Here is a 23036-nt window from a genome sequence, read left to right on the forward strand (position 1 = left end):
ATATAGCTACACACCTTGTGACCTGTCTGAGTCAGGGCAGCAATATTTCACCTGCTTCTCAAACCTTACATTGGCTCTAGCTAAATGGAAGAGTAAAATGTAAAGCACTTAATCCAATGCAACTGCCCATTTCTGGCTTTTCTGTCTGCATTGGTGACTAGTTTTAATGCTAACTTTATCACTCCTTCATTTTGATTGGCCACCCAATCACTGCTAGAGAAGACTTGGGGTTTGGAGGTCAGACATGAGTTCAGACACGTAGGCAGCCTCTTGTGCTTCAGGAAAGCTATTAATTCAGCACTGGGTTCATGGATCTATTGAATAGTGAACTCCAGTAAGCTTTCCCAAATGATCAGAAAATGCAAATAATCTCGAATGGAATTCATTTCATGTAGAATATTCCTGGTGGAAGTCCTAAAAATCCAATTGGATTTGACTATGCTCTGGGTTGACAAGCTTTACCCTACTACAGACATGGTGTCAAACAGGCTTACCTTGAAGATTCCAGCTATGCACAGGGTGTGCATGCGTCATGTCACCTGATTCATTTCTCTGTTATGTACCCTGTGAAAAATGTCTCTTGCTGGATATTTCTTTTATTTTTTTAATTTAATTTTATTAGGTTTCAAAAAACATATTTATCAACATACATGTATCATTGGGAGCATGCAAAACTAGAAACGATCCCCATCCTCACTCCTGCCTTGTGTGTCTCGTGCTTTAACCAGTTTTAAGCAGTAGTCTTAATTTGTACAGGCCGAGTATAAATGGCGGTCATTCTCGGTGGTCTTCGAGTGACTATTAATTGCGGTATATCTCATTCAGGGCTCTTGTGGTAGACATGTACTTGTGTCGTGTTAGGCCATCATATCCTTCCTGGTGATCCTTGCAGGGAGGTGGTAATTTATGTATTTATTTTTGTTTGTATTTACAAAGTCACTCCACAGCGACTCATATCGAAAGGCTTTCCCATGTAAGGATGCAGTAATTCTCTCCATTGCACATATATTTGTTGCGACATTGACCCACTCTTTCTTACTGAGGGCTGGTTCCGCCTTCCACTTGATCACTAGGCGTGCGGCAAGGAGAAGCGGACCTGCAATCCTCATCATTCTTCTAATTTCCCCCTCACATTCTTCCAAACCAAATAAAATTAACAGGGGACTAGCCTTACGAGAGATCCCATCTACCTGCCTGATCCAACCTAGAACCTCGTACCAAAACACTTTCACCCGGGGGCACCCCCACCTCATGTGCCAATAGTTGGCCTGCTCTCCACATTTGCACCAGTACATGGGGCTCACTGATTGGAACATTTTGGACAACCGTTGAGGGTCATATTGCCACCTGTGGAGAAGTTTGACAGCGTGCAACTTATATTGGGCTGCTATAGACACATGTGAGCCCCTTTGCAGATCTTAGTCTATAATTCAGGATCTATCGATACCTCCAGGTCCCATTCCCACCTTTTCTTTAGCTGAACAGTTGACCCCTTCCCTGCTTCTATCAATATTCTGTAAATGGCAGAAATCATACCCTTAGTTTCTGTCATTATGTCAAGTAGTTTCCCTTCTCATAGGATGCCCTTAAGCTGTAGAAAGGAAAAGACTGATAGTGAGTGTATTCCCAATGATTCCTCAAGTTCAGTAATCGTAAGGAAGTTTCCCCCCCCTCCAGAGTTGGCCCACCCTCTCGAGCCCTCCTTCAAACCACGTCTGAAACCTTTGGAGGCTAGGGATCTCTTCACTGACTCCTGGGGCCCAAATGTGGCTCATGGGGGAAGGCCACATGGTTATTGACCGCTTATCTGCCCCTTCCCTCCAGATGTCCCATATTGTGGCTAGTATGGGGTGGCTTCGAAGTCTTCGGAGCAATTTGTCTCTTGGGACCCATAGCCACTCTGCAACGGTGGCCGGAGCTAAATTGTAATTGTCCAGCTGTACCCACTGTAGCTCTGTCTGACCTCTCAGGTAAGGGATCAGTTCCCTTAGTTGGACAGCTTGGTAATATTTTTTAATGTGGGGGAGACCTACACATTTTCCTTGGGTAGAGTGAGAGCCTCATAAGCTATCCTAGCCTTTTTCACCTGCCACGGGAATTTCATGATGGCCCTTTTAACTTCTGCAAAGAATGCTTCCGGAAGCCATAAAGGGAGCATTTGGAATGGGTAGAGAAATCCTGGGAAGCACACCATCTTAACTGCATTGAGCCTCCTGATCCATGAGATTGTGAGCTTCTGCCACTTATCCAAATCAGCATGGAAATTGGTTAGTAGATGTGGAAAATTGGCATCGTATAGAGTTTCCAAATCCTGTGTTAGGTTTATCCCTAGATAACAGAGGGTGGTTCCACCTGTCACGAGTCCGAGAGTGGAGAGCCTGGCTGGTGGTCTCTTGGGTAGGTTCATGTAATGGAAACAGTATGGATTTTGATCTATTCATTTTAAATCCTGAAAGTGCCCCATAGCTTTCCATTAATTGTATGGCCTTTGGTATTGATGTCAGAGGGGTCCTTATGTGCAAGAGAATAATATCATCTGTGTAAAGGGCTACCTTGTATTCCTTCCCATTCATCTGAAGGCCCTCAATATGATGGTCTGTTCTAAGCGTCTGGGCGAGGGGTTGCAAGGCGAGAGCGAACAGCCTTGCCTAGTGCCTCTTTCCAAGTTGAACCATTTGAAGTATTCAGAGTTGGCCACGACAGAGGCCTTGGGAGACGTGTAGACTGCTTTGACTCCTTTTCTAAACGTAGGGCCCAGCTCGACCTTTTCAAGTACTTTATCTAGGAAACCCCCCCCCCCACCCTGTCAAAGGCCTTTTCAGCATCGACCGACAGGAGAGCGGGGTTGCCCGCCATTTTCTTTGACTCATGGATCAAATGTAGCATCTTACACATGGTATTGGCCCCCTGTCTTCCCAGAATGAATTCGACCTGGTCGGAGTTTATTAATAGGAGCAAATGGATCTCAAGCCTGGCTGCCAGTACGCGTGTTTTGATTTTAGCATCAATATTAAGCAACGAGATTGGGCGGTAGGACCCGCAATACTTAAGGTCACTGCACTCTTTGGGAATGATGGTAATGAGCGCCTCTGAGAAAGAGTTGAGGGCTTCCCCCGTCTGTAGGATGTCATTAAATAAGATAACCATGAAGGGGAGAAGGGACGACATAAAGGTCTTATAGAAACCTGCTGTGTATCCGTCATTACCCGGTGCTTTCCCAAGTGGGAGCCTCTTTATCACTTTCTCGATCTCGTTGATCGTGATTAGGACATCTAATATTTCCATATCGTCGCGGGAGAGTTGTGGCATATCCACCCCCCGTGCAATTATTGGCCTATGTCTGTTTTCTCATGTACTACTTCAGATTTGTATAGTTTCTCCTAGAACTTCGCGAACACCTCTGGTATCTCTTTCAGATCTGTCGTTAGGGTACCACCTCCCCTATCAAGGGCGGCAATTGACCTTTCTGCACGTTGACCCCGCAGCCTGGCGGCAAGCAGCACGTCTGCTTTATCCCCCTTTTCATAATGTTTCTGTTTAAGGAACTGGAGTTTGCGAACAACCTGGCCTTCCTCCAAGAGATTGAGTTCCTCTCTTTTCTGTCTGGCCTCCGCAATCCCCTTGCTGGATATTTTTGACCAAAGAGACACTCAATATGTTATGTTATCAAGCTTTCATGTTACGGCAGGTTTCCACCGTAGTAGTGTCATATCACCTAGGCTTGTCCAGAAATGTGGCATATTGTGCCCCTGCCAACGATATTCAAATCAGGGCCTGAAGGAGAAAACAGGAGCATGGGAATGATAAGAAGATGGGAAAGAGGGATAAGTGCCACAGAATAAAAAGGGTGGGAGAGATGCAGATGAGATAGGACGGTGCTGTCATAGCATGGATACATGTCAGTCCTGTTAGAAGGACCGTAAATCTGTAATGCAGAAAAGAAGGGTGAGTGCCAAACTTTTTGGTATCAATTGGGCTGCATTCTAGGCATTTTTGGAGAATAGAACATTAGTACACAATGTAAAGTCTGGATACGAGAGGGGCTCAAGATGTGCCCGTCTAACTCTAAAAGTTTGTTGGCTTTTCTACCACGCATACATGTACATTTTACGACAGGGCAAGCTATGGGGCAATGATTCTGAGTCTGACAAGCTCGAAGCCGACTGCGACCTGGTCAGGATTAGACTCTGTAAAAGATGGAAAACGGGGCTAGTGGTGGATAAGTACGGTCTGAGTGACTTAATCAAATATGGACAGCCAGGCACCTTAACAATGAAATGTTATTCTTGGTCATGTCCTGCTAGAAATTATTTTAATTCCCAAGATTACAAGAGGCCTAAATTGGAGAAGAGGCAGCTGCGTGGTGCAAAATAAAGGTAGGCTGGAGACTCCATTTAGTTGGCCAGGACAGATCACAAGATGTTATCACGTCTAACGTAAACTTGACATGTGTATGTGTATAAAGGCGCGGTCCAAGGGTGCAGAGGTCACTGCAGTGAAGCATATGGGAGGAACAACAAAAATATTAGTCCGTTCCTAACACCGACCCAAAAAACATTCCAAAGATTAGCAGGAAGTCCTGGTGAGTCAAGTACAAAATGATGTGCCAAGTAACAAATATGGTGGCTGAAATGAATGGTCAATCCTCACATACACATAAAGATAAATATTGTGAAAATAAAAAGATGAGGGAACGTTTGACTTACCATGATGTTCTCTAGCTCATCATCCATCACCATGTTCCCGTTATGCATGTGCTCATATTCAGAGCTCATGGGCCATTGGACTGGACTGTGCTCTCACAGAGGACAGGCCGCTGCATTTACAGTGGTCCCTGTCCACTTAAGACAATTCTGGATAGGCCTGAAGTTCCCAAACCCGCAACCCATTGTCCAAATACATTCTAAATTAAAAGGTTTCAGGTTCAACCCCTCCCAGTCAAAGCGAGATCTGTCAGAGGTAAGGCTGATCCTCTTTAACCAGGTTCATTCCACAACAGGGGTGAGAGATTAAGATGACCAGTGAGAAGCAATGAATGGCAGTAGAATGAAACTAGGCCCAACCAAACGAGGCAGTTGTGTTGCCACTTAAAGTCTTCAATGGCCGGAAAAATATTTCCTTGTTGCTCTGACCCAAACTCACCAGGTGCAAAGATCCCAACCGAAAACCACCCTTGCACTGAGTTCTGAGCGACCTACTTCCTCATCTTTTGAACCCCGCCTTTTTATCACAGGTGAAGCAGAGCTATGACAAAGTGGTCAGAGAGAAGAAATTGACAGGAGCAGGAAAGGTAGACCAAAAATCATGGCAAGGGCTAGTGGAGGGTTGATTAGCAGCGATCATCTGATGCCCTTGTGTAGAGCAAAGTGGTGGAGGGGAAGGTTTAAAAGGTCTTATATAGATGCTTTGGATAGTGGAATGCTTTCAATGTATCTATTTATACCATTCGGGTTGCCTAACCCCTTCTCTGATCTTGCACAAGTTTGCTTCGCCCACGCCACAACTTTACACTTCCTCTGACCCCCAATATGGTTTGTGTTCCAGATCCCAGCACATCAAAGTCCACTGCCATGTTCTACATAAACAATCTCATACATGCCTGTTCCCTTCATGAGAAACAGCGGGGACTCTTGCCTCTTCCAAGCCTTGCGAACCCACTGATTACCAGTTCTACTGTTATGCCCTCCTGCATCCTACCTCTAACATCATTGTGCATTTCTGCCTATGCCTGCATCATGCATCATGCCCGCTTGCCGCCTGCCGAACCTTGTTCTTTCTGTTCCATGCACGGTACCCTGTGTGCATTCGGACACCTTTCTTGATCCCCCCCCCCATTGCTTGCGTCTGCTTCCACTTTCTCATAACTCCATAGGGATGGCTGGACACTTAAAAGTATATTTGAGCCGCGCAGCCCTTTGTACATTGTGTCCTGTTCCCAAAAACTTCAAGAAGCTGTGCTGATCCAATATGTAGATCCACCCTTGTGAGAATTGAGTGACCACCCTATTTCTATCCGCACCATCGCAAGGCTCGTGTGAGCCAGTTATATCAATAAGTGAATAGACATCGTCCTTCATGTTGACCAATGAGAAAATACATTGAGATGTCTCAACTGTCACATGGGTTGGTTATGCAAATGAGGGAATGCAGTGATATTCCTCAGCCATCCTATGGACAGGCCATACGGGAGCACACAAAGAGTGCAGACCCCACCTATGACTTAGCAATATCTTTTACGACACCAGACAAAGTCTACAATTGAGTCACCCTTCAGATAATACACTTCCACTTCCTAACCCATCCCACAGCTGATTCTACCCTTGAGTGATCCACACAGTATGTGTTATGGTTGTGTGTTGGGACAGGAACTGGCTGCCTGATGTGGGGTGATCAGGTCCTGTGTGGTGGCACTGGAATCTGCATGGCACTCAAGAGTGTTACAACCAGCATGGTGTTCCCAGGAGGCGTAGGTCTGATAGATGGTATGTGTATAGTTGCTATGATAGAAAGAGAGAAGGTGGTTTTCCCTTTGCGAGATGTCAGTCACTCTTGGTATGATTATATGGTTTTGTTGGGATTGCTCTGGGGTACTCCCTGAACCCCTCCCGTGTCACATGGCCAGTAAAGGGTGCATAATCACCGGTGAAAGGATTGGTATGTTCCTCAATTCTTCTGCTCCTGTGTAGTTGCTGCTGGTTATCTCGCCAATTGGTTCTTGATTTCCTTGCTTTTGAAGCTCTTGCATAATTCATCTATGGTTCTGGATTTTTTTAACCTTAGGCTTTTCCTCCCAGAGTTAACCAATTCTAGCAGGCATCTTGTCTTTCTTTATTTGATTCTCACAACCGGCACCATGTCTAAAGAGAAGGGTTGTCCTTTTCTCTGGACCAAAAGGGAAGGGTTGAGGCTGATGTGTGCTGGTCTATCCTGTGACTAGGTCCCTATATGAGATAATGCATTGGGAGTCCTGCCCACCCAACAGCCTGTTCCACGGGTGAGCTTAACCACCTAGAATCCTGATGCTTCCCATTGCTGGTTCCAACCTTGCAATAACACATTGAGAGTCTTGGCCATGGTTATGTTTAACTCAAACTGTCTGGTACTTCCTGAACCTACTGGCGTGTGCAGTACTCTCAGACGTTCTTGGTGTTAGTGCTAAATTGCCATCCTCTACATGCCATCTGGAAAGTCACTAGCAGATGGAGCCCCCTCTGGAGATTATTGAGTAGGAATTCAAGGGCACATGGAAGTTGGTATTGCCTTCTGAGGCCTTTAAGCAGAATTCATGGAGTGTGATAATAGCAGAGCCCACCATGTCTTAAAAGTTAAATGTATTCAGATGACAAAATATACTGCCTGCTCTTTTCTTATATTAATCTCCATGCATGATTTTGTCTCGCCAGTCACTGCTTGTTTATCTGCCCACTTTTTCTTTCTCTACCTTTCGTGTCCTTTCTTTTTTGTCCTTCTCTGCCTGGCCCTTTTTCCCTTCTGTAGTGTCTTTGTTTGCCTTTTAATAGTTTTCTTGTTGCTGTCTCTAGTTTCCCTCCACAACTCTTCCATTCATCCTTCTGTCTTTTTCTCTAGATGTCTCCGTCATTCTAACCTGTAACTCTCCTTTTTCTAATTATTTCTTATCACTCTTTCTCCGACTCTCTCCATGTGCTGTCTATCTCTCCCTTGAACCCTCCATTCTCAACAATCCTGCAATTCCTTCCATCCCTTCCTTTCTTACCCCATCCCTTTGCTTTTTCTTTCAACCTTTAGTTTTCTACACATTGTACGCCTCTCCCAATTCTCCAATTCAGCACCTATCGTCGCCTCTATTTCTTTCACTCTGTCATTCTCTCATGCTTTCTTTCTCCCAATCCTTTCCTTGCTACCGCACTTTACCTTTTCTACCACTTCTTTTCCAGTTGTTGTACTTTTGCTTTCTCTGTTTCTTTAGCTCTTTAACTTCCCCCTTCCCTGTTTGCCCCACTCTTTTTCTTTCTCTCCTTTTCGTTTGTGGGTGATCTTTTTCCTACTTTCTCTAGTTCCCCTGCTCTTTTCCTTCCACTTCATTTTCCCCATCTCCAGTTTCCCTTGCTTCTATGTTTTCCCTTTCTCCAGCTCATTGCTTCTATCCCACTTGCTCCTTTGCTCTTGCCCATCCCCTTTCTCTCACATACTGTGTCTCTCTCACTTTCTTTTTGTGTCTCCCTCTTCGTTTTCATTCTTGCATCTTACTAACTTCACCTTTCAGTGTGTGTCTTTCGGTTTGTACATCCCGTACCGCCTTCATATTCTGTCTGCCCTAGCCCGTCCACTCAAAGTTTCCTCATTCTCACACATTCTTTTCTCTTCTTTCATCCCCTTTTAGTTTCTCACATTGTCTAGATTTCCCTTGTCTACTCGCATTTTCTCTCATTTCTCTTTTCTCAGTTTTCCCCCATTCCCAGGTCCAGTTGTCCTTTACCCTCAATGTGTATTCTTGTTTCTCGTAGTTTCCCTTTCTCTGCCTTTGCTGTGTGATCTCTTGCCACCATTCCTGGTCCCCGTTATTATATTCCATTCCCTACCACTCATTTTGTTACTATCATTTATCTCCCAATGTCTCACCGCCAGTATCCCTACCTTCTCCCTCTATTCCCTTCCGTTCCCTAGCCCCAACTTCCATGCTCTCCAAGCCTCTCGCTCTATCTCTTTGTATGTCTCTCCCTATAGCTTTCTTTCTGTGTCTCTTTTACTGTATCGCCCAATCCCCTTTCTACTTTCTGCCTATGTCTCTCCCACCTCTTTTCCTAATTGGTTCCCTCCATCTCCTTTCGTGGTAATTGCCCCTTTTAATAGCTCCATGTTTCTTCTCTCTTACAGATTGGATGCCCTGCCATTTATGAGCGCACTTCATGTTCACCAACTGCTGTGATTACAGACATGTGAAACACCCTTTTCTTGTTGCGGCAGACCCTACCCGAGGGCCCCGCGAAGATGGAACCTAGGACACGCCTTCACAGCATTGATGACTATTGAACACTACATATCTCGCTCTTTTTCTGATACAGTGTCTTTGGGTGGCAGCGAAGAACGAACTCTCTCACTAAAAACCAACAGAAGCGACTTATGGACATGCTGTTTGCAGGATCTACTACGCCTCCCTCCGCAGCCTCATCCACAGTTGGGTGGGAGGGTGGGTTTATGAGGCGGGAAGAAAGAGAAGCTTGCTTTGGACGCATCTGCAGAGTTGCGCCTGAAAGATGAGTTCATACCGGAGAATAACCAAAGCCAGTGAGGAAGACTCCTGGGGTCATGTGCCTACTATACGCAAATCAAGAAACAGAGTTTGCCTGCGCAGGATGGAAAGAACCCCACCAGGATGCCCTGCAAACAATAGACATTACAGATGATATATATATAAATACATAAATATATATATATATATACATATATACATATATACATACATAAGCAGTTCATATCTAGAGATCTATTTCATCAGGGCACAGAATCACCTCCCACTGGTAACTGGCGCTCAGATCTACGTTCTTCAAAGTCTTATCATTCCGAAGAGTGGAGGGGACCAAAGGACTATCAGTTTTTTTAAAATATATAAAAATATATATACAAAAGTAAGTTAATTAAAATAAGGCATAAAAAGACAAAAAATAATGAAAAAACATGCTGTAAATTAAAAACATTAAAAAAACAAAAAGGGAGGAAGGAGGGACGTGAAACGCCAAAGAGGCGTTGGGTGCATTTCTAGTGTTGTTGCCAATTTGTGAGCTCCAGTGGCCGGCTGAAGGGAGTGGTTCATTTTAGCATAAGTGTCATTGATGTACTAGGGGATGTACAATGTAAAGGACAGAGACTAATACACTGACTCCTTATGAAAGATAACACAATCACAGAAGAAGAAAACAAAGATATGTCCTTGTTGGTAGATCTTAGAAGTTAGGAGGTTTGAGCGAGGAATGTAACCGGTGTCGTCCAGTTTTAATGAAAATCTCTGTCGCAGGGTAAGTCATAGAGAGCCTAACCTAACAGCTTTATGTGCACTCTCGGTGATTGGGTTGCAGTCCATGTGCCACATAGTCATAAAATAACACCTTTCCACTGGTTTTTCCCTCTATGTAAAGCAGGTCATCGTCTATTTTACAAAATCATTGGGGATTTGGCACTTCATAAATACATTTCAGGTAGAATCAGGCTTTCCGATTATGTCCCCTAGGGAAGTACTTTCAGCTGTTGTGTCAGCCAGGTGGATGCACGCATCATGGTTTTTCCTATCAGGGGATTTCACATGACACAGTCCAATCGGGGAATGACACATGGTACAGTCCTCACAAGGTAACACATTTATGGCTATTAATGTTCCCCATTTATATCGCACACGCCATTGGGCTGAATTGCTTCTTACTGCATAAATAATACACAGTGGTCTCTACGATAGTTATTCAGTTGACTGAGATTTTGCACATGATATTAGATAGACATATCATGTTAATGATTATTGTCTGCACAGGCCCACAAGTTGTTGTTAATGATTATTATCTCCATGGGCCTTTGGGATGGCCATTGTCCTTCGCCTGCCAAGCCATTACAGAAAGGGGAAAGAAACATGGCCGAAACAACATGTCTGTGGATGCTTGTGGTCTCGTGCAGAAGGGATGTGACCAAGCAGTTCGGGCTGGATGGCCCCTTTTTGGGTGGGACCAAGCCTGATTTGCATATGCTCTTCCCCTTTTGCAATGGCTTGGCAAGCAAAGCACAATGGTCTGGAGGGTTTCTCAGAGCAATGCCAGCGGTTAAGATTAATTCTAAACCTTCTAGCCATCACCAATTTTTTTTTAATTGGTTGGGAAGTTAACAAAAATCAAAAACAATTTGCGATTCCAAATTGTGAAGCACCATTAAAGTTGATTGGTCCAATGAAACTCATTACGAGGGTGTGCTCCAGCATATCTACAATTCCTTGTAACCAGCTTCCTTTTAGACTCTTGGTGCTTTGTTTCCTGAGAGGTTCAATTTAATCCATGTCCTATCTGATTCCAGCGATCCCAGGAATTCTGATTCCTCTGAAGTGAGTTTTGGGAGTTGTGGACCAAAGGTTAATGCTTTAACAGAAAAATAACATTCCAAAGCATGGTCCTATTTTACAGTCAATTGAACCATTGAGATGTGTCAAGAGTGATACCGTGAGAAGCCCATACATCGAATGGAACTTGTATGGACTGAGCCGCCAATTTGCTTACAAGTTCCCTGCGATGCAATACCTCCCAGGTTCCACATGATCACTCTCCGGTGAAAAGTTTTACATTTTTAAGTTGGTGTCTCAATAATGTTGTTTCTGAGACCCTTTGTGCCCTGAAATTATAATAGACACACACATGACAAAAAACACACAAACCACATCTACTGCCCTTGTGCTGCCTCCTTGAAATTTAGAAATTCTGAGAAGCTGGGCAGACTGTTTAAGTATATAGTATTAGTGGGTGGGGTATTAGTACGTTAGAATGGGGTAGGGTTAGGGGTTGCTGTCGCCTTCTTTGCTTTCCTGGCCCGATCAGCCGGTCACTGGGCCCACATCTCCTATTCCCGCAGATCCTCGTAGTGTTTCTTAGAGTTTTAGGATGAATTACCTCTTTAGATGGTTAGCATTTTTCTTAGAAGGGTCCTCCTTTTCAAATGACAATCGACTTCAATGACCTGTATAAGTGACTTTCTTTTTTAAAACAAATAAAATGTTAAACAGAAGGGCCTACATTCAAGAGCAAAAAAAGAGCTATTTATTAAATTCAAGGACAATTTGTTGAAAGAAAAGTCTCAAATATTTCCTGTTTCCTTTCAATCTATTGGTGTCTGGAAGTTTCGAAGGTGAATCCAACCTCTGCAAAATGTGGTGGAGCCTTAATGGATGAGTGGGACAGATGACCCATGGAGCAAAGGGCTGTTCAGAAGGGATTTGTACCTCTTCTAGGGTGATGAGCCATACATGAAAAACGGGGAACTCCCATGATAGGTGAGCTGGGAAGAGTTTACATTTCTGATGGCATTTGCCGCTATATATGAACGGTTTGACTCTGCTATGGAGCAGGGCTCTATAGGAGGAGTTTGCATTTCTATTGGACTAAAGGCTGGGCATTTGGAGTTTGCACCTCTAATAGTTTGAAGAGCTACAGATAGGCATGTGACGATGCTGAGCTGCACAAAAGGAGTTTAAAACATTCATAGGTTGGAGGGATATGCACAAGGACTTTGCACATCCTGGGATAGAGACATGCACATACTTGATGTACATACCTAATATGACTCTTTCACAGAGCTTAGGGTGTGTGTATATATATATATATATATATATATATATATATATATATATATATATATATATATATATATATATATAGAATGAAAGTAGTTTGGTCCCCGGATACCTTGCGCTATTGATTAAAAAGATGGATATCTATTACACTAGTTTTTTTTTAAACCAATTGTGGTTTTATTAGTGTAAGGACGACATATAGTTTTAAGTGGTTAGCCGACCCTTGTCGGGCATGGCTGCCTCCATACCAGGCTCCAATACCGGGTTCTGTGAATGAGGAATTCCCAGATCATTCCGACCTTGGAGGACCCGGTAATTCCTCATGCCCAAAACCATTCCCCATTTCCATTTGAGCCCCCATAGGGCTCAATGGGAATGGGGATGGAGGTAATAACGGGCCCGTTAATAACGGTTTACCATACGTCTGTTCCGGGTCGCGCTAGGGGACCTCGTAATCAGGCATCCCGTAATGAATGGTGCCGGTCCCGTACTGGCACCATTCATTATGGGACCACCAGGGTCGTAATGAGGCCCTACGACTTCCTTACACTAATTAAACCACAATTGGTTTAAAAAAACGATTGTTGTAGACATCCATCTTTTTAATCAATAGTGCAAGGTATCCGGGACTAAACTACTTTCATTCTACAATAAAAGGAGGTGTGGGCAGCACCTCGAGCTACCCGTGACCTCGCATCTAAAACCAAACACGGATAACAATAGAGTGAAGCACAAGAGGAGTTTCAAAGTTTCAAGCCTAGGGCCCAATCTTTCTGTGTGTGTATATATATATATATGTGTGTGTGTTTATGTGCATGTATGTGTGCGTGTTTGCATGTGTGTGTGTGCTTATGTGCATGTATGTGTGCATGTTTGCAAGTGTGGGTGTGTGTGTGTGTGTGTGTGTAGATGCTGAATGTCCTACTAGGGGTAGGGCTGTATCCTTGAGATATGTACTTCTCAAGTAGTAGAGGGATGTATCTGGGAGGTGTGTGGAGTGATTGGCAGTGTCTACGTGTTTTTCCCTCAAAGATTGGGGTACAATGCATAAGCAGGCTTTTCTTTACATGAAGCAATGGGCTGTACCTGAAGCATGATCAGCTCCATTGGTATAAAGGACTGAATGCTGTATGCCACACATGGTGTGCGGGATTGTGCCCTAGCGTTGTGTTTGATGGTAGCCTAACATACCCATTTCCTTTTACTTCATTAGTATTTATTAATATGTATTTTTTGCTATGCCAGGGGGGCTTCTGACATGTGTATTTGTTACTGTATCTACAGTCCTATACGATTTGGAATGTGGTTAAAGAGATACTGGATGAAAATCGAGGTAGCAGAAATAAGCTCCTGCTGAAAAATGGCTTGCGTTGTTATTCGCACTGTTGAGAACAATGCTTTTCCGTCCCTTGGATGGCATTAGCTGCTATGGTGTGTCGGAAGAAGGAGTCAGACACATTGAGGACATTCTGTTCTCACTTTAATAAAAAGTATAAGAATAATGCCTATCCCTCCCTATTTCTAAAGGGAATACCCTGCCTATCTACAAGAACTAAAGGTGCTCGTCAGATGTCAGGAAGTCCAAAGTAAAGATGTCCTTCATCCAAACTAACTCTATCTGACCCTACCACTAAATATAACTAAAGTAAATAGGCCAAGGAGAATGTATCTTCTTCTCCAGGTCTTCTCTTCTTTTTGGATAGTCTTTTTACATACAGGTATCTCTTTGGCCTATATATTTCTTAGCGTAATCTTCTTTTCACATTGTCTTCAACCAAACATAGTTGCCACACTACCCTTCATAGATGATATTCCCATGTATGCAGCTAAGGTGGTTGATTTAGGGAGTTCCTCACAGGAACAGGAGCCCTTGTCCCCAAAGGGGGAGTATCTCCCGGTGAGGTCTCACTTGCCTCGACCCCTAGGGAGGATCTTGCAGAGCGGGCTCACCTCCCTAGCCTCACAGGTGGAGTCTCGCCCTTGGGAAGAAGCGAACGAATACCTGCGATTCGTCACACTGGGCATTGTAAATATTGTGTTTTTTAAAATTAATTTAAAGTGCAAGTTGGTTAATTAAAACCATATACACTAAATACACATGTAAATATTGTACTAATGTTTGATTAACACTTTCACTTTGACCGCTCGACTTATGATGGAAATAGAGGTCGGTGCTCCTATGATATTCAAGTTCTTGAACAAAGCTGTCCAAAAATAAGCTCTATACAGTAACTTGCATAAGGCGATCTCTAAAGTTGTAACATATTGGTTACACTTCCTCTCATCATTATTTATGTTTCAATCAGCTTTGTCACAGTTGAGGAATGGGCTATTAAGGAGAATGAAAACCCTCTTTGCTGTTGGCAAAGAACCTAAGTCTAGGAGTCAGCTTTGGAACAAATCTGTGTGTTTTTTGGCCTGTTCTAACTCAATGCTTTCTGTTATGAAAAGGGCTTCCAAGTGTATAAGCTGCCAAAATCACCATTTCACTTGCCCGTGAGATGGTTATACAGCAAATAAATTAGGTTTTAATGCTCATTCTCTACCTTATGTGCATGAAGTCTGTCCAGTGTCAGACAGGCATGGTCTCAAGAGAGACACAGACTCAAAAGTTATAATTTGAAAACCTTTTATTATAGAAATGTGTAGGGTTGGTGTAATGCCTACCTGGCCCTAATTCTAATGGGGTTGTTCCTTAACTGGTGGTTCTAAGGGCCGTTGATGTTCGTACGTCCAAAACCAAAGCCTGCCTGTGTCAAAACCTATGCTTGCCCTCACTCTTAAAACACATGTGATATTAGGACTTCTTAAAGAAAAATGGTGGTTCAAAAAGAAATGCAAAACAAGGCTTGTTTCACGTAGCTGTATCGTCAGTCAAGTCAATATAGTTCACAATGTCTATGGGTCTCTTGGGGTTCCCTTCCCCAAGCTCTGACCTCTCTGGTTCCAAAGGAAAAGACACAGTTCCTTTCATGCCTCTCAGGGTTCCCTTCCCCATGGCTATGCCTCTCTCCTTTCAGTAATTTATCTCACAGCTTCTTTTGGGCGTCTCAGGGGTCCTTTCCCCAAGCCTTGGCCTTTCTCCTTATGACAATGTCTTTCACAATTTACTGTGGGCCTCTCAGGCTTCCCTTCAGCAAGCCTATGCCCCTCTTGTCTCAAACAAGGTTCACTTAAAAGTTCACAAACACAAAACACTAAAGGTTCACCTTGTCAGGATGTACCTCTTATAGCACAGTTCCTTCCTGTGTGATCGCAATAGCCTTTTATCCACTTCAGATGATTTTGCTCCCACTTCACTCTCAATGTAGCTCCCCCTTTGGTCAACACAGGGCAGTAGCAGAGACTTTTGAGAAGGCAGGGCTTTTGCTCCTCCCATGCGCGACCACTCTGATTTCTGGCCCGTCTCCTTACACTGTATTTCTCTTCTTGCACCTTTTCCTTCCTGTGCCTCTTTCACTCTGTCCTTGTTTTCCCCACCTTTCGTCTGTCCGTGTTCTTGCACACTTTCCAATTTACTGTGCCTCTTGCACACTTTCCACTGTGCCGTGCGGCTTGCACATTTCCTCTTGCACCATTCTTTTAGTTTATGTGCCTCTTGCACACTTCTTTTACTTTGCTTCTACTTTGCTGTGCACACATGCACACTTCTTTTACTCTGCCGTGCCTCTTGCACCTTTTCCTTTTCTCTTTTGGTCACTCGCACCTTCTCTTTTCTTTTCATTCTTCTGCTTTTTTCTGCTTTTGCACCACTTGTGCACCTTTTTTCTTCTGCTTTCTTTTGCCTTTTGTGCTTTGCCGCTCTTTCACTGGTCCCGCTCCAGCCACCCACACGCTACTGAGTTTCTCTCTCTCTCTATTTCTCTCTCTCTCTCTCTCTCTCACAAAACTCACCCCGTAGTGCGGCGCTGGCAGGCAATCTCGTCGGAATATGTGGGTTGAGGTCAGGGTCTCACCACCTGCCCCTCAGAAATCCCAGGGAACGGCACACATCCCAGGGGAACAAGCACTATCCTGGACACGCCCAGCAGGTTGCAACTCTCCCCAATATGTGTCCTTTGAAACACAGCTCCCTCGCCACACTGCAGCCCCTTCTACACACTGGGTCGGCGCCTTGGTGTTCCATTCTCCTCAGGATCCTCTGGGCTACTACAGTTGCAGCCTCCTGTCTCCTGGCTTCCGCAGTTCATCCAGCAACCCCAGCTTGCTCATTTCTCTTGGCAGAACCACACCTTTTATACCCTATCTGGGATTCAATTGGTGTCAGGTGTGTATGTTAACGTCAGGTGCCTGACCTTGCCTGACTCTATTAATGAGACAGTCTAGTGATGGAGTGTAGTAGGCCTCACCCTGCAAATTCCTCTTCACAGTGTTGTTCCTATGGATAATCTTCACAACTCTTGGTTGCCTTTTCCTCGTCCTAGTACATATTTGAAATGGGGAGGGGAGACGGGGTGAGATTGAAACGGATGTTTGCGGGTTGAATAATCATGGGGTGATTGAAAGAGGAGAAAAGAGAATCCCCTGGCCTTGTTTTTATATGGCTGGGGTTAGTCTCTCCCCCTGGTACCCTGCCATGAAAGTACTGGTCTTGATAGCACACCCTATGATCTGAAATAGGGGAAGTTAAATAGGTGTAGAGGTCAAAGTCAGACTTCTGTCTCTTCTGACCCTCCTCATTGCCTGCTTCTATTCTGGTACAATACTCTCGCCTCCCTCTTAGATCAGGGACAGCGAGACTTGCATATCCCATGAAGGCTTACGGGACATCCTCCTCTTCGCTCCATGTCCCTTTGGGATACCGACTCTCACCTGGGGTCCTCCCATGGGTGCAACTCCAGACTCCCCTACCCAGGTGATCCTCCCTCCCTCGTCCACACCCAATTCTCTGGGTCTACATGGGAAAATACTGCCAGGTTTCTCACACCTGGAACTTTGGGTGTGAAGACTGTTCAGTGCTCTATCAAGTGCAGGTTGCCCATTTTACTACCTCCTGTTAACCTAACTAGGCAAGTGCAGCTGAGGAAAGTGGTGGATATGAGAGTTCTATTTATAGATTATTCCGAGAGGAGCCCTGCACTGCTTACGAGGAGTTCTGCAACCTCCTAGGAGGATCAAGTCTCCACAACTCCCCAGAAATCTTCAAAGGTTGGCTGGCAGGGCTCAATGCCTGCTTGACCAGCAGAATACCTGCATACTAAAAGCCACCCTAATCTGTGAGTTTCTTCAGGGTCACCCACCTATTCCTACTCTAGTACAGGCCATTATGACATGTCACAGTGCCAATATCGCATCCAGTCCACCGTACGACTGAGCGTATGACTCACCCCACTCCAACCAGTTAAGCATCCTGAATGTTATCTGGTGCAAGGCAGATAATTAATGCCCAAGAGGGGATGGTCTTGCATAATAAACCTGCAGGATTCTCCCTAAAGACCCTATCAGACCCAGGTTGCTAGGTGGACCATCCCTGACCTATTCCTGAACCCCCTGTGTACGCATCTAGTTAGGAACTGCCAGGTCCCAAAGAAACAGGGTACTTGGGACTGAATCTCCCAGGATTCATCAGGTTTAGAAATCCAAAACCTGAAGTGGATTCCTGAATGTATTCCATGGTTTTACGAAAAGTTATGTTATGGGGAAATACTAGCACATCCAGAGAGACCTCTTATTAAACAGGCGCGACTCCTAGAAGGGAAAAATCTAAATGGTCCCAAAACCATTTCCCCTTCCCAGCAGCACTGCTTGTGAAGGAGAACAGTTTTCTCCCTACCCTGCAGCTGCAGCATTTAAGGTGGGAAATACTCCCCCTCTCCAAAGAAAAACATTTGTTACATGTGGTAAATTACTAGAGGTTTTCCTGTCCCTTTTGATGGCATTTTAAAAACCAGAAACCCACTAAATGAACTTATGTGAAGGGGACAGCCAGGTGGCACCACAGGAGCAGAGCAGCAGGCAAACACTAGCTCCTGCACAGGAAACAAACTGAAAGGAATTCAAAATGGCTGCAATCCTTTTAAAGACTTCCCACCCCTGGCTTGGAATAGAAAGCCAATTGACCAATTAATTTGAAGGTTTACCTCAGCCAATGGTGAGGCTTTAAATCTGAAGCTAATAACCTCAGACAGTGCCTCTGAGCTGGCTGCCGACGAGAGGAGTTTGATGAGGAAGCTGGAGAGCACCAGAGAAGTGGAAGCCCTTGACCTCAGATGAGGGTGTGCTCCAGGTAAGGGGAGAAGAGCCTCTTCGACCCCAGAAGAGGGGTGCACTCTAGTGAGAGGGAGAAAAGCCCCTGGCACCCCAGAAGGGGGTTGAGTTTACTGAGGTGGGAAGAGCACCTGGGAGCCCAGAAATGGGTTGTGCACCAGTGAGGGGCATAAGAGCCCCCTAAACCACAGAAGAGGGGTGCACTCCTGTGTGGAAGAGGTGAGCCCAGGGATCCGAGAAGAGGGGTATGCTCTGGTGAATTGCCGGAGAGCCCAGAAGGAAATGGTGTGCTCCAGTGAGGGAGAGGAGATGCCTGTGAGCCCAAAAAATGGGTGTGCTACAGTGAAGAGAGAGAGAGACTTTGGCCCCAGGAGAGAGGGTGTGTTAAAGGGGGTGAGAGCCCCTTGGCCCCGGAAGAGTTGAGTAAGTAACAGAGAGATGGAGAATGCCAAGAAGGTGTGGAATTTTGGGACACTTGGCAAAGTGATGAAGCTCTAAATTCCTCAAGAGAGGTGGAGAGTCCCCAGAAGAAAGGATATGAACTGAACTCTAGAAATAGCTAAGCAGGAGACATTTCTGTACGCCTTTTTATTTGCCATCCTTCAAGTATAAGCCTGCTTTCAAGGGCTACGCTTCCCAAGAACCGTATGTTGCAGCCATCCTGAAGCAATGTTTGTGCAACAGTCTTATGTTTTATTTTCACTAAATAAAACTTTATTGTGGTGTCAGGAGTTGTGTGTTCTCTCACCAATCATGGGTGTTCAGGGCTGAGTTGCCCTTCAGTACTCATCCTTTTGTACATTAGTGCTCACATTGTTGGATTGCTCCCTGAAATATTTCCCCACTGCTCCTCAGTGCTGTTAGGTGGACTTAAAGTAGGAAAAGAACTATCCAAGCATGTCACAGCCTTGCCTGGTAACAGTCTTGTAGCACACACAGTCCCCCTGTACAGAGAACCCTTTACTGTGGAGTGTTTGCATTCTCAATCTTTCTGAACATTATACTCCCCCGCCTCTCTTTAATGTGTGCAAAGTCTGCAACAAATCCTAGAATATTTTAACTGACCTATAGCAGCCTGTCCTACCCTTTTGTTCTCCAACTACTGTCACCTATTTTATTCTAAATCGGTCTACACCTTTCCCCCAGTCCTGGCAGCCCCAAATTCCTATTCTGTAATTTGCCCCATGGAGAAATTGAAAAATCAGTCAGAGGGGAAAAAAAGCCTCCCCAAATTCTGTGTTTGGCTGGAGAATACCAGAAGCCCAACGTCCAGCCAAACACTAAAGGTTATTAAGTAAGTACCTATTGCTCCTCTAAACTACTTCCAACAGAAAGGCTGTTTGCAGACATGTTTAGGATATACTTTCCTTTCTGTAATCCCGATCTATAGTCCACCTCAATGAATACACACTCACTCAATCTATCACAAAATAAGAATTTGAATGGATTGTGTCCTCCCACATATTCCTCATCTTAGATATATCCTTACCTTCATCTTTGCTGCCTCGTAAATGTTTCTCTCCACCAGAGAGCGCTCCACTTGAGGCTGCGGCATCGATGTCCTGTGGCGGCATCCGTCGAGCGCCGACGTCATCCGCTGTATAAATGCCTCAACCGCGTCCGTTGGCCTCAGTTCTGTTTTTCCGTTAGCTTTGCTTCGGATCGAGAAAACGTGCTTCAGTTCGTGAACATTTCGTTATCATCAAATCCTTCCACGCCGTAGACTGGATTAAAAAAATGCCAGAAATGTGGGAGGAAGATGTCGCTGACTGACCCCCATCGGAATTGCCTCTGGTGCCTCTGTTCCGACCACCGTATAGACGAGTGTGGTTCCTGTCACTCGATGACCCATAAAGCATTAAAGGAACAGAGAGGTAAACTGGCGGTGGGGCAGGAGTCCTCGAAGTTTTCTTTGAGGGAAAAAAGAGACTCGGCCGAGTCTTCTTTAAGACGTCACAAACCCAAAAAGTCTAGGTCAAGGAGTAGATCCAGGAAGTCCTCTTCTTCTTCCTCAAAAAAGGCAAAGAAAAGACACTGGTCTCCCTCTTCCTCAGTGTCGTCTGAGGAAGTTATCACATGTCCGTCAAAACATGATTCCCCAAGACAGTGGGAAGCCTTCAGAACATCTATGCTAAAGATTTTTGACAATGCGCCCTGACCCCCTCAAAAAAAGTCTAGTGAAGGCCAAGGCCCTCATTACGACCCTGGCGTTGGACCATGGTGCTAATAGCACCATGGTCCATGCCGGTAACTTACCGACTCCGCCATGGCGGAATGGGGAATTACCGCCCCATTAACCCCTTAACGCCAGGGTTGTAATGAGGGCCCATGTCCCTGCTCATACAAAAAGTGACAGGGGAAGATCTAAAACAAGAAAATCCGACGAGAAATCATCGAGGGTGTCGTCCAGGGAATCTTCCCCCGACGCGTCATAAAAAATGCCCACCAGTGCAAAAATCGGGGGTAGTACTCGATAAAATGGCGCTGAATACTCAGCCGCCATCAAATTCCTCATCGAAGACTTCCTAGAAGCCTCTATCGAAGGCGATCGAGCACAGGGTGTCAGCAAACCATTAAAAAAAGGTTACGTCAAGTGCACAGCCGACAGTGTTGAAGGCTCCTTCGACGGTGTCGACGGCGTTAGCAATTCCTTTGACAATGTCAACAATTCCTTCAAAAATGTCGAAGTTTACCTTGACGGTATCAAAGGTGATACCTATAACGTCGACACCATCAATGCCCTTGTCGACGTCTTCGTCCATTTCTGTTGCAAAATGGACATCTGTGTCAAAATCTATGACACCTGAGAAGTTATTTCATCCTGAAAGTAGGCACCATTTCTTTAGAACCATGTCCTCCATTTACGAGGGAGGTTCTTCAAAAGAAGAAGATGTTTCACCTGCGGGAGTGACATTTGGAACAAAACAAGTCCTGAGGAGTTGATTGACCCTAAATCTAAAATGGCAGACTAATGAGTGCTTGCAGTCATCAAGTGGTCTGGACACATCTCCAGAATATGAATTTGAAAAGCCTGACCCGGCTGAGCATGCTGATGTAGGATACAGAAAGTTAATGAACAGTGTAACTGAATTTATGGGGTGGAGCAGAAATTCACCTCTTTATCAGGAGGATGATAGGACTGACATCCGTTCGGAAAGGACCTCAACAAGATCCCATACTTCCTTTTCACGTAGCTCTACAAAGGAAAGTGAACACTGCATGGGAAAACCCTGAGTCTACTCCGGCAGTAAATAAAAAATAAGTTTCAAAATACAGTCCCTGTTCTTCAGATCCTGAATATTTGAGTAAACACCCATCACCTGAGAGATAAGAAGATCGATGCATGGTCCCGAAATATTTTTTCGTCAGGAAGCATGGCATTAAAATCCACAAATGTAACTTGCACCCTTGCAAGACTTACATACACCATGTGACACTGTATGACAGCGGCAGCTGAACACATCCCTGAAGGTGAGGAACAGGAAGGTTTCCTGTCCATAGTAAGGGATGGAAAGGAGGCTTCGGGGGAATGCCTTCAATCAGGTTTGGACACGGCTGACAGTATCAGTAGATCCATGGTGTCTAGTACGGTGCTACGTAGATTTGCATGGCTGAGGAAGTCAGGTTTTGCACCACATTTGCAGGCAAGACTTCTTAATATGCCATTTGGCGGCTCAAGGTTGTTTGGCAGCAAGGCTGACGAAAGTTTGGAGAAGCTGCAGACCTCCAAAGCGGCAGCAAAATCACTCAGTGCCGCTAAACGACAATCTCAACAATGCCCCTACACAGGCTCATCTTCCTGGAGGGGTCGTCCCTTTCGATTTTATTCCTCATTTGGAAAGGGAAGGGGACAGGGCAGTCAAAGGGGACAAAGGAAATTTCCTTGGCGGTGAGGAAAAGGTACTAGATCTGCCCCAGCAATGGAAACTGTCCTTTTGGCTGCTGCTGCCACAAAGCCACTCTGAGGTTTTAACCCACAAGACCCCGTTGGGAGGCAGGATCTCGCAGCATCTCGAAGAATGGCGGGGCATTACTTCAGATGCTTGGGCACTGGAAACAGTATCCCAAAGTCATTGCCTTCCTTTCCAAAAGAAACCTCAGAATCACCCGCCGGGATACAACTCTGCCAAACATCCAGACCCGCTCCTGTTGCACAAAGTCTTAATCCTGCTACAGAAAGGTGCAATAGAATGTAACGCTCACCTGATTCCCACGGAGGCGCAGGTCTGGCTTCGAGTGCTGATGCTTCTTCAATGGTGAAGCGCAGGACTCTGAAGATGGACAGGAAGGGCCCTCTACTCTGGCTTCTCCGGCTTGCAGGAATATTCCCCTGTGCGTGAAAAGGGAGTATTACCTACTGACTGAGTTATGCTCAAGCCTGCCACTCTCTTCCAACCCTCCACGATACGCTTCCACGATTCCCCGTGAAGTCTCACCTTAGGGTCAGGAAGGATGAGCTCTCCATCCTGCTTCTGATGCAGGGGTGCGTTGAAACCCAGTTACTTCACTGGATTGAGGATTGATGGGAGAT

General features: G+C 45.1%; 1 protein-coding gene across 17 annotated transcripts in view; it reads left to right on the forward strand.

Moving 5' to 3' along the window:
• Nucleotides 1-11742, forward strand: part of CELF6 (CUGBP Elav-like family member 6) — a 582701-nt gene extending 570959 nt beyond the window's left edge. For all 17 annotated transcript variants that reach the window (XM_069624632.1, XM_069624633.1, XM_069624637.1 and 14 more), the window contains one exon: nucleotides 8857-11742. Coding sequence is in view for 3 of the 17 variants with exons in the window: in XM_069624628.1 (XP_069480729.1) it covers nucleotides 8857-8879 (23 nt within the window). In the remaining 14 variants the exon portion in view is untranslated. The remainder of the gene's footprint in view (nucleotides 1-8856) is intronic.
• The last annotated feature ends 11294 nt before the right edge of the window (nucleotides 11743-23036 follow it).

Source organism: Ambystoma mexicanum, chromosome 11 (genome assembly GCF_040938575.1).
Source record: "Ambystoma mexicanum isolate Mex_15411 chromosome 11, UKY_AmexF1_1, whole genome shotgun sequence".
NCBI lineage: Eukaryota > Metazoa > Chordata > Amphibia > Caudata > Ambystomatidae > Ambystoma > Ambystoma mexicanum.